Source organism: Pseudophryne corroboree, chromosome 4 (assembly GCF_028390025.1).
Source record: "Pseudophryne corroboree isolate aPseCor3 chromosome 4, aPseCor3.hap2, whole genome shotgun sequence".
NCBI lineage: Eukaryota > Metazoa > Chordata > Amphibia > Anura > Myobatrachidae > Pseudophryne > Pseudophryne corroboree.
The window spans coordinates 400,800,414-400,813,894 of record NC_086447.1 but is presented as its reverse complement, the minus strand read 5'-3'; the positions used below and the strand labels follow the sequence as shown (position 1 = coordinate 400,813,894).

At 42.3% G+C, this 13,481-nt stretch overlaps 1 protein-coding gene across 3 annotated transcripts in view; it reads left to right on the top strand.

Moving 5' to 3' along the window:
* Positions 1–13,481, top strand: part of KHDRBS2 (KH RNA binding domain containing, signal transduction associated 2) — a 620,233-nt gene that overhangs the window by 95,594 nt on the left and 511,158 nt on the right. For all 3 annotated transcript variants that reach the window (XR_010175991.1, XM_063916743.1, XM_063916742.1), the window contains exon 2: positions 492–619. Coding sequence is in view for 2 of the 3 variants with exons in the window: in XM_063916743.1 (XP_063772813.1) it covers positions 492–619 (128 nt within the window). In the remaining variant the exon portion in view is untranslated. The remainder of the gene's footprint in view (positions 1–491; positions 620–13,481) is intronic.

Here is a 13,481-nt window from a genome sequence, read left to right as displayed (position 1 = left end):
GCTTTTATTTGCCACCTGTGTCTGTTTATTTACTGAGTGCCACCGTACTGGGTGCTATATCTATCTATCTATCTATCTATCTATCTATCTATCTATCTATCTATCTATCTATCTATACAGTATCTATCTATCTATCTATCTATCTATCTATCTATCTATCTATCTATCTATCTATCCACATATATGTATACAGTATATTTAAACACACACAAAGCAATGAGATTACACTCCATCTTTTAGAATCACCATTGCTATGGACTCTGATTTTATTTTTTCCCTTAGTTTCCCATGTCTTGGACGATAAAACAATTAATATTGTAGTAACCAATATCATTGTATCTTGGAAGCATTTTGTTGGACAAATTAACACAATACACAGATTTTAATCTTCCCCATGACAAAAAGTGAATATACAAAAAGTGATACCATTAATTACTACCATGTTTTTTCATGTAGTAATCCAACTTATTATTATTATTTTTTTTTGACAGAGATAGAGAAATTTCATGAGTCTGCGGGGAAGAAAGAAGATGAGGAAAAGAAATATCTTGACATAATCGGCAACAAAAACATAAAATTATCAGAAAAAGTCTTGATACCAGTTAAACAGTATCCAAAGGTAATCATTTTGTTTTATACTATAAATTACTGTACAGAATGTGTATTTACAGTTATAAACTAAGAATATTGGGCATCATTTAACGTTAGACATATAGCTATTTTTGTAGTCTAAATATATGCATTTCAGAACTGTGCATGCATGTCAAAATGCATCTGCATCTACATTTACTAGCATCTTAGATTTATATCTCAGTACACATTTAGGAACCTATTTATCGATCTTTTTTTTTTACTAAAATAATATGGAAATGGGTGTTTTCAAACCCTTTTCACATTATTTTAGTTTCACTGAATGTATGTATTAAATGTCTTTTGGAGCAGTTTTTGTGAAAAAGCACCCCAAACCTTTTAATTTGCATATTTTAAGTAAGCAGATTGCATTTCCCATTTTTTTAATGGAGAATGCGATCTGCTTGAAATGTTCTAAGAAGAGTTGTGATACTGTAAAATACTGGGGATATGCAGGAACACTATCAGAAGACGGTGTTAAGCATGCCCCCACCCTTCATGGGTCAGTGAAGCTAATCAATGTAATTAAATATATAGTTTAAAAATGTACCAGCATCCAGGGGTCTGGTGATCAGTGAGCTCACTCCTCCAGTCATCGATCACCAGGCTCCTGCTCTGTTAACCCCGGTTAGCTGTGCAGTAAACTAGCATCTCAGTTTACAGAATAGAGTAGCTGACCGGGGTCACAGACAAGGAGACTGGTGACCATCTGACCGGAGGAGAGAGCTCACCGATCGCCGGGCAGGTACTGTAAATGCAAGAGGTGGGGAAGCTGGTGCCATTGCATTTGTGGACACCTCACTGTATTTTCTCTTACGTTCTAGAGGATGCTGGGGTTACATTTAGTACCATGGAGTATAGATGGGTCCACTAGGAGCCGCTGGCACTTTATGAGTTTAATGGTGTGGGCTAGCTCCTCCCTCTATGCCCCTCCTACCAGACTCAGTTTAGAAAATGTGCCCGGAGGAGCCGGTCACAGGGGAGCTCCTAGGAGTTTTCTTAGTTTTATTGTTTTCTAGAGTTTGTTATTTTACAGGGAGGCTGCTTGCAAGAGTCTCCCTGCTTCGTTGGACTTGGGGGGGGGGAGTAGGAACCAACTTAATAGAGAGTTAATGGTTCTTTACTCCGCTGACAGGACACTGAGCTCCTGAGGGAACTGATCGCAAGCCCACGAGGCGACCGCTCACTCCCGCAGCACGACCGCCACCCCCTAACAGAGCCAGAAGATAGAAGAGTGGTGAGTACAGCGCTGGTGTCCCAGTTAATGGGTCGCTGGCGGGACAGGCTGTGCTCCAGGAAGACTCAGCTACATATACTGTAGGCGCTGTTGAGGGGCGTCCTGAGCCAGCGCGAATAAACCCTACACTGCTCACGCAGCTAACAGGTGCAAATCCCACTGTTAGCACTAATACCTCAGGCCAGTATAAATAACAAAGTGCAGGATGCCGCACGCCATGGCAGGGGGTGGGGCTTCCTCTCAGAGCGGATCCAGCAGCTCACCAGCGCAATTTTCTCCCTGCAGATCTCCACACAAGATGCTGACAGGGAAGCGCTCTCCCTCCACATAACTCCAGCACCTCTGCGGTACCAGGGGGTTATAGATTAGGGGGGGGGGAGTGTAATATTATTACTAACTACCCAGTTCAGGATAGTTAGTCAGCACCAGACTGTTGTCATAATAACAGCCTGATAGGGTTTGGTTTGGCTGGTTCCTAATACTCTGTGACTCTCTGAAGGTACTCTGGGGGAAACTGTATCTGACATTTTTCTGTATGTGTGTGTGTGATAGTGTGTATGTCCCACATTACCATGTCTAAGGACTCTGTGTCCTGTGCTGCAGAGTGTTTACCTTCTCCTGAGGAGTCTATTCCATGTACTCAAGACTGCAATATACATTCTCAGCCTTCTGGATCTGAACCCCCATGGGTGGCTTCTTTAAGGGGAATTATATACCAAATTTCAACAAGGATGTCACATACTGAGAAGGAAATGCAAGTTTTTGAAAAAATCTGTGGCGGATATGAGGGATTCATCTCCCAATGCTTCATCTAAAAAGCCACCTACATACCCACAAAAATGTACACTTGCCCAGATAATGGAAGCTGACACTGATACCGACTCTGATACAGGGAACGGTGATGAGGATATGCAGGGGGGGGATGCATCCCTTGCTAATGGGGTGCAACTAATGATTGAAGCTATTAGGGATGTTTTGCATATTACTGAGAATGTACCTGAGCAGGAAGAGGAATCTTATTTTACCGTAAATAAGAAATCCTTGCTTACCTTCCCTACTTCAAAGGAGTTAAACTCCTTGTTTGAAAAATCCTGGGAAAACCCAGAGAAAAAAATTCCAGATCCCTAAAAGAATTCTCATGGCTTTCCCTTTCCCTGAGGAGGACAGAAAGAAGTGGGAAAACCTACCTATAGTGGATGATTCTGTATCTAGGTTGTCAAAAGAGGTTGTTTTACCTGTCCCTAGCTCAACCTCCTTAAAATAGCCGGCTGATCGCAAGATTGAGACTATGCTCAAATCACTATACACTGCTACAGGTGTGGCTCTGAGACCCACTATTGCTTGTGCGTGGATTTCTAGAGCCATAGTAAAGTGGTCAGGCACATTACTGGAGGACTTAGCTACTATGGAAAGTAGTGACATTGACTTGTTTTTATGTCACATACAGGATTCTGCAGGTTTCATGGTGGAGGCCATGAAGGACATTGGCCTGCTTAATGCAAGGGCTACATCCATGGCAGTCTCGGCACTCAGAGGACTCTGGCTATGCCAATGGACTGCAGATGCAGAATCCAAGAAAAGTGTGGAGAACCTACCCTTCACAGGTCAGGCCCTATTTGGGGACGCATTCGCTGCGTGGATTTCCACAGCGACTGCTGGTAAGTCAACCTCTCTTCCCTCCGCAACAGCACCAGCTAGGAAGTCTTATCCTATGCCTACACTGCAGTCCTTTCGGACCGCAAAATTTTAAAAATCCAACCCCCCCCACCTTCTTTAGAGGAGGTCGGGGAAAGTCCAGAAAACCTTCACCAACAGGTTCCCTGGAACAGAAATCAGTTTCTGCTTCCTCAAAATCTTCAGCATAACGGTGGACCTCCCAGCCTGGAGATCGGACAGCAGGGGCGAGACTAAAAAATTTCAGTCACGTCTGGACGTCTTCATGCCGAGACCCCTGGGTAAAAGATATTGTTACCCAGGGCTACAGACTGGAATTTCAGGAACTCCCACCTCACAGATTCTTCAAATCAGGCTTACCAGCTTTGCTGACAGAAAGTGCTATCCTACAGGAAGCCATTCAAAAATTGGTGCAAACAAATGTCATTGTTCCAGTTCCACCTCACCTAAAAAACAAGTGTTATTACTCAAACCTGTTTGTGGTACTGAAACCAGATGGTTCAGTAAGACCAATATTAAACCTAAAGTCATTGAACCCCTAGTTGAGGGTATTCAAATTCAAGATGGAGTTTCTGAGAGTGGTGATCTCAGGTTTGGAGGAGGAGGAATTCCTAGTTTCTCTGGATATCAAGGATGCGTACCTTCACATTCCGATCTGGCCGCCTCACCAAGCTTATTTCAGATATGCACTGCAGGACTGTCACTATCAGTTCCAGACAATGCCATTTGGCCTCTCCACGGCTCCGAGGGTGTTCACCAAGGTCATGGCAGAGATGATGCTCCTCCTCTGCATGTAGGGAGTGAACATAATTCCATATCTGGATGATCTACTGATAAAAGCATCTTCCAGGGAGAGGCTTTTACAGAGTATTGCTCTCTCAACTCAACTACTCCAAGCTCATGGATGGATCCTGAACCTTCCAAAGTCACATTTGGAGCCGACAAGGAGACTGTCCTTCCTGGGGATGATACTCGACACGGAAGTGCAGAGGGTGTTTCTACCAGTGAAGAAAGTGTTAATGATCCAATCAATTTTCTGGGATGTCCTGAAGCCGGCCAGGGTATCTATCGGTTCATCAGTGCATTGGCCTTCTAAGAAAGATGTTAGCCTACTACGAGGCTCTGCAGTATGGAAGATTCCATGCCAGGTTCTTCCAACTGGATCTGCTGGACAAGTGGTCGGGATCACATCTTCACATGCACCTGTCACCAAGAGCCAGATTTTCACTCCTCTGGTGGCTGCAAACTTCTCACCTACTCGAAGGCCAGCAGGTTCGGGAATCAGAATTGGATCCTTCGAACCGCAGATGCAAGTCTCAGAGGTTGAGGTGCAGTCACCCAAGGGGAAAGCTTCCAGGGAAAGTGGTCATGTCTTGAATCCACCCTTCCAATAAACATTCTGGAACTCAGGGCCATATACAATGTCCTTCTACAAGAGCACATCTTCTGCGAGATCAGGCCAATCAAGTTCAGTCGGACAATGTCACGGCAGTGTCCTACATAAAGGCAGGGCGGAACGAAGAGCAGAGCTGCAATGTCAGAGGTATCAAGAATCCTACCTCTCGGCAGAATGGCACGCAGTGGCGCTGTCGGCGATCTTCATTCTGGTAGTGGACAACTGGGAATCAGACTTCCTCAGCAGACACGATCTCCATCCAGGAGAATGGGGCCTCCACCCGGAGGTATTCGCAGAGGCAACAAGCCGATGGAGTGTACCTCAGATAGACATGATGGCCTCTCGCTTCAACAAAAAGCTTTGGAGGTACTGTTCCAGATCAAGGGACCCACAAGCAGTGGCGGTGGACGCCCTGGTAACTCTGTGGGAATTCCAGCCAGTGTATGTGTTCCCTCCACTTCCACTCATCCCAAGGATTCTCAAACTAATAAAAAGAACAAGAGTTCAGGCGATCCCGATTGCTCCGGACTGGCCAAGAAGGGCTTGGTACGCGGAGCTTCTGGAATTACTGCTGGAGGATCCAAGGCCTCTACCTCTTCACAAGGACCTTCTGAAACAGGGACTGTTCACCTATCAAGACTTAACACAGCTACTTTTGATGGCATGGAGGTTTAATGCCAGATCTTAGCTTGGAAGGGCATTCCGAACAAAATCTTTCCTACTCTGATACAAGCTAGGAAGGGAGTAACGGCAAAGCATTATCATCAAATTTTTCTAAAAGTATGTGTCTTGGTGTGAAACCGAGACGTTTCCTACAGTGGAGTTTCTACTAGGATGGTTTCTCCTCTTTCTTCAAGCAGGTGTGGATGAGGGCCTACGCTTGGGCTCCACTAAGGTACAGATTTTGGCCTTGTCCATTTTCTTCCAGAAACAATTGGCTGCTCTCCCTGAGGCTCAGACATTCTTGAAAGGAGTTCTGCACATCCAAGCACCCTTTGTGCCTCCTACGGCTCCTTGGGATCTTAATATGGTGTTGCAGTTCCTGCAACCAGAATAGTTTGAGCCTTTACAGGAGGTAGATGTAAAGTTTCTTACGTGGAAGGCTGTCACATTGTTGGCCTTGACATCTGCAAGACATGTGTCAGAATTGGGGGCATTGTCGCACAAGATCCCCTACTTGATTTTCCATGAGGATAGAGCTGAGCTCAGAACGCGTCAGCAATTTCTTCCAAAGGTTGTGTCGGCTTTTCATATCAACCAACCTATTGTGGTGCTAGTAGCTACTGACACCTCAATTTCCTCAAAGTCCTTGGATGTTGTGCGGGCTTTGAAAATATATGTGAAGAGAACTTCTCGTCACAGGAAGTCGGACGCAATATTTGTCCTTTTATGATCCCAACAAGGTTGGGTGTCCTACTTCTAAGCTTTTCTCGCTGGATCAGGATTACTATCTAGCATGCTTATTCTATGGCAGGCTTGCCGATTCCAAGATCTGTTTAGGCCCACTCTACTTGTTAAGTGGGTTCTTCCTAGGAGGCTGTCCGGGGTGTCTCGGCTTTATTGCTTTGCCGAGCAGCTACTTGGTCAGGGTCGAACACGTTTGCTAAGTTCTACAAGTTCGATACTTTGGCCGCTGAGAACCTTACGTTTGGTCAATCTGTTCTGCAGGAACCTCAGCACTCTCCCTCCCGTACTGGGAGCTTTGGTACATCTTTTTTTTTCGCAATCTCTGTCCCTGCTTACAAATCTGCATACATTTCAGTGATATTTCCTCAATTCACAATGTGAATATATCACACCACTCACATTTGAAATGGGGATTGTAGTAAATAGCAGCCTTATGGATATATTTACAAAAGTGTTTTTTTTTTTAGAAGTGGAGATATTGCCCATAGCAACCAATCAGATTCTACTTAACATTTATCTAGGAGATAATACATAGAATTTGGTTGCCATGGGCAACATATCCACTTCTTAAAAACCCATACCTTAGTAAATATACCCCTTAGAGACAGAACAGAAGTCTAGCACAACTTCATGAAGATGTGACTTTATGAAATTTTGGGTTTATTTACTAAGAATAGATTTCTAAAAACTCAGAGTTTCTGATTGTGAGCATAGCCAAAATGTAAATGCTCAATGATTTTACTAGCAAGACTTGTCTTGTAAAAACATTGCGCTTTTGCATTTCGGGCGTAAAGTTTGTAAAATAAATAAAGACATACCCAAACTTCAGAGTTTTTTTTAGAGAAAAACTGAATCCTGGCTCGGATCTTCCCAACAATTTTTAATCTCAAAATGTGTCAACATTTAATTTTTCATGCATATTTTTGGTTGCATGTGAGCCCTTCCTTGTGAGCAGGCACCAGTTCACACTAGAGAGTGGAGGGAGAGGGTGTAGGACTGTAGGCTGTGCATAAAACAACACCATTAGGAAGACTTTAGGATGCCATTAGGGCAGCGACAGTTGTAAATAGGAGGGAGTTGGAAGGGTGACTGCAGGCATCATTTTCACTGTGGGATGGTATCAGGTTCCCGGCGCTCAGGATTTTGGTGGTCATAATACTGACACCAGCATCCCGATCTGCAGTACCCTAATCCTCCCCCTCTACCTCCCTTACCCTCCCTGGCCGCAGCCTAAACCTAACCCTCCGTCCTGCAGCCTAACCCTAGTACTCCTTGGTGGTGTCTAAACCTTACCCTCCTACCCCTGCAGGCTAACACTAACCTCCCTGGTTGTGCCTAAACATAACTTCCCCTCTCCATGGTGTAATCCTAACCCAGCCCCCATACTTACATTCGGGATCCCAGTGAAGACATTGGCCCTCATTCCGAGTTGATCGGTCGCAAGGCGAATTTAGCAGAGTTACACACGCTAAGCCGCCGCCTACTGGGAGTGAATCTTAGCTTCTTAAAATTGCGACCGATGTATTCGCAATATTGCGATTACTAACTACTTAGCAGTTTCAGAGTAGCTCCAGACTTACTCTGCCTGTGCGATCATTTCAGTGCTTGTCGTTCCTGGTTGACGTCACAAACACACCCAGCGTTCGCCCAGGCACTCCCACCGTTTCCCCGGCCACTCCTGCGTTTTTTCCGGAAACGGTAGCGTTTTCAGCCACACGCCCCTGAAACGCCGTGTTTCCGCCCAGTAACACCCATTTCCTGTCAATCACATTACGATCGCCGGAGCGAAGAAAAAGCCGTGAGTAAAAATACTTTCTTCATAGTAAAGTTACTTGGCGCAGTCGCAGTGCGAACATTGCGCATGCGTACTAAGCGGATTTTCACTGCGATGCGATGAAAAATACCGAGCGAACAACTCGGAATGAGGGCCATTGTGAGCAATGGATTCCGGTGTTGGTCTCCTGACCAGTGTCGGGAATCCGGTGTTGGTATTCCAACTTCTGACATCCCAAACGCAGGTATGGTGAATGCATCCCGTCACTGTGTATATGTGTTTGTTTGTCAGACACACATTGCAATCTGCAAACAGGCTACGGTGTGTGTTGCTGCAAATAGGCTCTTGATTGTTTAAAAAGTGAACTATGGGGGTAATTCCAAGTTGATCGCAGCAGGAAATTTTTTAGCAGTTGGGCAAAACCATGTGCACTGCAGGGGGGGGGGCAGATATAACATGTGCAGAGAGAGTTAGATTGGGGTGGGTTATTTTGTTTCTGTGCAGGGTAAATACTGGCTGCTTTATTTTTACACTGCAAATTAGATTGCAGATTGAACACACCACACCCAAATCAAACTCTCTCTGCACATGTTAAATCTGCCTCCCCTGCAGTGCACATGGGCCCTCATTCCGAGTCATTCGCTCGTTCTTTTTTTTCGCATCGCAGTGAAAATCAGCTTAGAGCGCATGCGCAATGTTCGCACTGTGACTGCGCTAAGTAATTCTGCTATGAAGAAAGGATTTTTACTCACGGCTTTTTGTTCGCACCGGCGAACGTAGTGTGATTGACAGGAAATGGGTGTTACTGGGCGAAAACACGGCGTTTTATGGGCGTGTGGCTGAAAACGCTACCGTTTCCGGAAAAAACGCAGGAGTGGCTGGAGAAACGGGGGAGTGTCTGGGCGAACGCTGGGAGTGTTTGTGACGTCAAACCAGGAACGACAAGCACTGAACTGATCGCACAGGCAGAGTAAGTCTGGAGCTACTCTAAAACTGCGAAGTTTTTTTTGTTCGCAATATTGCGTAAACTTCGTTCGCACTTTTAAGATGCTAAGATACACTCCCAGTAGGCGTAGACTAAGCGTGTGTAACTCTGCTAAATTCGCCTTACGACCGATCAACTCGGAATGAGGGCCCTGGTTTTGCCCAACTGCTAAAAAATTTCCTGCTGCGATCAACTTGGAATTACCCCCTATCTACATTGCAGTATCTTTACTTTCCCACTGGTATATGAGGGCAGAGACAGTATTAATTGTCAAACAAATAATACTATGCTGTGTCTGATTGAGCTGCACCCCAAACATGACCTCTTTTCCTGTTATAAAAAAATTATAATTTCAAAGAAATGTTTTTCTGTTGTGTAAAATAAATCCTGCAGTCTTTCCAATTCAATTTAAAATGTATTTTTCAAGTGTGTGTTTTTGAGAGATAGTGTACAGTATATTACTGTTCTGTGTCTGGATGTAGCCCCATCATCTGCATCCCAAAACAATTACTGCAAAGGAAACCATTTCTGTTTCTGTTGTGTTAAAAAAAAAAAAATCAATTGTAAAAATTTGCATTGTATTTTTGAGTTGCAACCAATATCACTGTTCTTACGGGGTGCGGTGGTATCCCTGTAATCTTTACTCCAAACTAATTATTGTAAAGAGGACACTTTATGTTCCTGGTATGTTAAACAATTGCTGGTCTTTTATAATTAAATATAAAAAACTGTACAGTGTCTTTTTGAGATAGAGCTGCTGTGTTAAAGTACATGATTTGCATAGAGAGTTCATTCAAGATTGTCAATAGGAGCCAAATATGACAGCCACCCTCCTGCTGCACAGTGGATCACTGAAGCCATGATGGCTATGTTAGCATTAGACCTGCATCCAATATCTGCCATTAATACATCTGGTTTTGGCTGATAAGTTGAGGTTGTGCTTCCATGATACCACATTCTATCGCAGTTCAGGTCATAATTGACTGGAAATAAATTATATTTATATTAATAATAGTGCAGGAACAATTACAGGTCCAAGATGAATGATGTCAGCTGTTAGATGTTAGTTTTTAAAGAAATTTACATCCAAATCCAAAACCTTTGAAGGTGGTTTTGCCAAAACCAAAATGCAAGGAAGATTTAGAACCAAAACACGGGTGTCTGCACATATCTCTAGTGATGTGTGTCCCAACGCTATCGCTGATTGTAATGATTTTTATTATTTTAGAGAGCTGTGTACAACTCTGACCTGTGCTTTTCTTTGTGTGCGTTGGAGATGCTGAGCAAATCTTTTTCTGTGTTCAAATTTCTACTTAATGTAGGAATAATTTTATACAGGGCACCAGGCGAACTTTCAGTTGTAAAGCATGTTGTCACTGGGTGCCTGCCGTTCCAGTGATTTCGTACTCCGCCGTGCTGTATTAATGTATTAAAACAGAGCTATTATATTTAATGTGCACTGGCCTGCTTGTAAGGGCTTGCTACATTGTTCAGTATTCTGTAGTGCCATATCTATCCGCTGCTATTCAGCACTGTGCTGTAGTTTTCACTAGTGTTACAATCGCAACCTTGTGGTGAAACTGTATATTGCATGCTGTGGATCCTCTATTGCCTTATGTGATACGTGCGCTATTTGTATGGCGCATCTAGGATGCCTGTATTGCACAGCAGCAGCAACGATGACCATGGCTACATCTGTAATTGGATATCCCTGTGAGTCTGCATATGGAGCATAATGGAACATGTATTGGAAAAAGCTGTGGTTTCTACATTGCAGTACTTCGTACTGTATACAGTATTACAGATTCAGACACTCAGTCACACACAGATAGGTGCTGCATATCAAATTAATCAGCACCGTTTCCTGGTGCATCCTAAATGCATTTTATGCAATAAAAAAAAGATGCACAACAATAGTAAAGTTGAACAGGACGTGTCAGATGTCTGCTGTATGGATTCTAGATGTGTGAGGACACATATGTACCTATCGAGAGTATCTGTTTTTCAGGGACTGTCACAGCTTTTATGAGCTTGAAAGTCTTATGATCTCACCCAAAATGTCTGCATTTTATTTGAATCTAAGCATGGTCAGGGCAATCAGTACTGAAATTGCAATAGGAAATATAGGCAGGTATAATATGCAGTAGATATGCTAACAAGTTTACAGACACATATAATATCTATGATTTCTAATGCAATCCTTTTTTATTTGATAGAATGAAGTCCCATGTGTTTTTATCATTAAAATGATTAAAGGATTTCTTTAACATGCCACTGTGGTAAGAAAATTACATGTGAGTGCAGTATGATAGCTTCAAGTGTTACTTAATAAAAAGTGATGCATAATAATATTTAGTATTAGGACTTGGCTCTAATGTCTTTAGAGAGTAAAACATTCAACCTTAGGGCAAAAATACATGCAAACCTATGGATTGTCACTCACCACAGTTTGGCTGTGAGAATATGACATACAGTATTTCAGCAGTTGCTCAAAATACAACATACAACATCATCATCATTATAATTCATGACTATAAATTGATGTTCCATATGTATTTGTGAGGTTCTGGCCTTTACCAATGTGGAGATCTGTATGATATTCACTGTGGCCCCCCTTAGGCAACTAGTCAACTGTGGGTATTTGATAGATCCCTGAACTTTTAAAAAAGACAGGTTGTCCACTCACACCTAATTGTCATCCCATAGATTGATAATACTTCACTCCAATTTCACCTTCAAAATATCTGCTAAGCCTAAAGGGTCACATACTTTTGCCCCTCACAGATATGTGATATTGGATTATATTCCTCAATAAAAAAAAATGAGCACATCTAATTTATAGTCTCATTTGTTTCATTTGGTTCTCTTTATCTACTTTTCAAACTTGTGTGAAAATCTGAGGTAGTTTTGGGCCACATTTCAGCAGTAATAAAGAAAATTCTAAAGAGTTCACAAACTTTTAAGCACCACTGTAGGTGTTAGGAAAACAAGTAAATTATTATTATGTCTGCTTTAAAGATACTCCCAGCAAGTTGGTCTTATGTTAGTAGTTTACTCCTAAATGTGCAATAATAATTGTAGTTAAAATGTACATCTGTTTTATTGAAAATGTCATCTCGTGATAATACAATGATGAATTGCACTCAGCAGAAACACATCTAACAGAGTTTATTTGACTGTGAAATCAAATAGTTACTCTCAGAATATCATATGCAGAAAACTTTATGAATTGTGTAAATGAGTAGGTAGAGGTGAGAAGCAGAAATCACCAAGATTTATTATTTTAATGATAAATCTTGGTTGAATTTTTCAGTGTAGTTTATTGAACTATGCCATAAATCTGAAAGATAAACTTCTTTGGAGAAGAACAAGACACAGGCATGTGAAGCAGCTTGATGCAGTCAGCAAGGTTTAGTATAGATCTGTTTACAGAAAATATTAAAGACTGATTGCTCAGAGTAGTCCATCATTTGTTTTCAGTGTAAAATCATTTGCAGCAGTTTACAAATTATTAATTTAACATATAGGTTTTCAAATAAAGTTACATAAAAATCAGATAAGATTTTTTCAGCAAAATAGAATTATGATATCTGTATGTACTAACACATAAAATTTGAAAGTATAATAATTGTTTGAATAATGAATCATAAAATGATTTAATAAATTAGTAAACTACTAGCAATACTAATATTACACACATGCAATAATAGAGTTCCATATTTTCTTTGCCTGTGATCTGTAACCAGAAATTTTATTTTGGTACCTTGTGCCAGAAAGACAATCTGTGCACACAACCAACCCCTCCCCCCCCCCTCTCTCCCTCCCAGCAGCGCGCTCTATTCAGGAGTATAAAATACTGTATCATGGCAGTGCCAGAAAGTTACTGGGAAATTCAAAATGAACACCTCATTTTGACCCAAAATAACTGTTGCAGTTTCCGACCACATTTACCTACCCTTCAGATAATGGACATTCTTTAGTCTAAGGATTGATGATACAGCTAGACCAGAGGTTCTCAAACATGGTCCTCATGACACCCTTATGGTCCAGATTTTAAGTATATCTATGGCTCAATCAAATGGTTAAATCAAACTCACTGAGGTACTAATTAAGTCACCTGTGGCCAGGCATGGATATATATAAAACCTGGACCATTGGGGTGCCTTGAGGCCGCGTTTGAGAACCTCTGAGCTACACACTATGTACTATAATACAGGTGCTAGATTAGTAAATACAGTAGATCTGCACTCATTCCTCATCATTCCTCCGCCCCCTATCCCCCTCTCCCCCTCCCACTGCTTACCATTTTTTATACGCCAAGCCATGGAATGGCTCCTCTCTTGATAATGTTTGGCAACAGTAACTCTGGACAGATGTC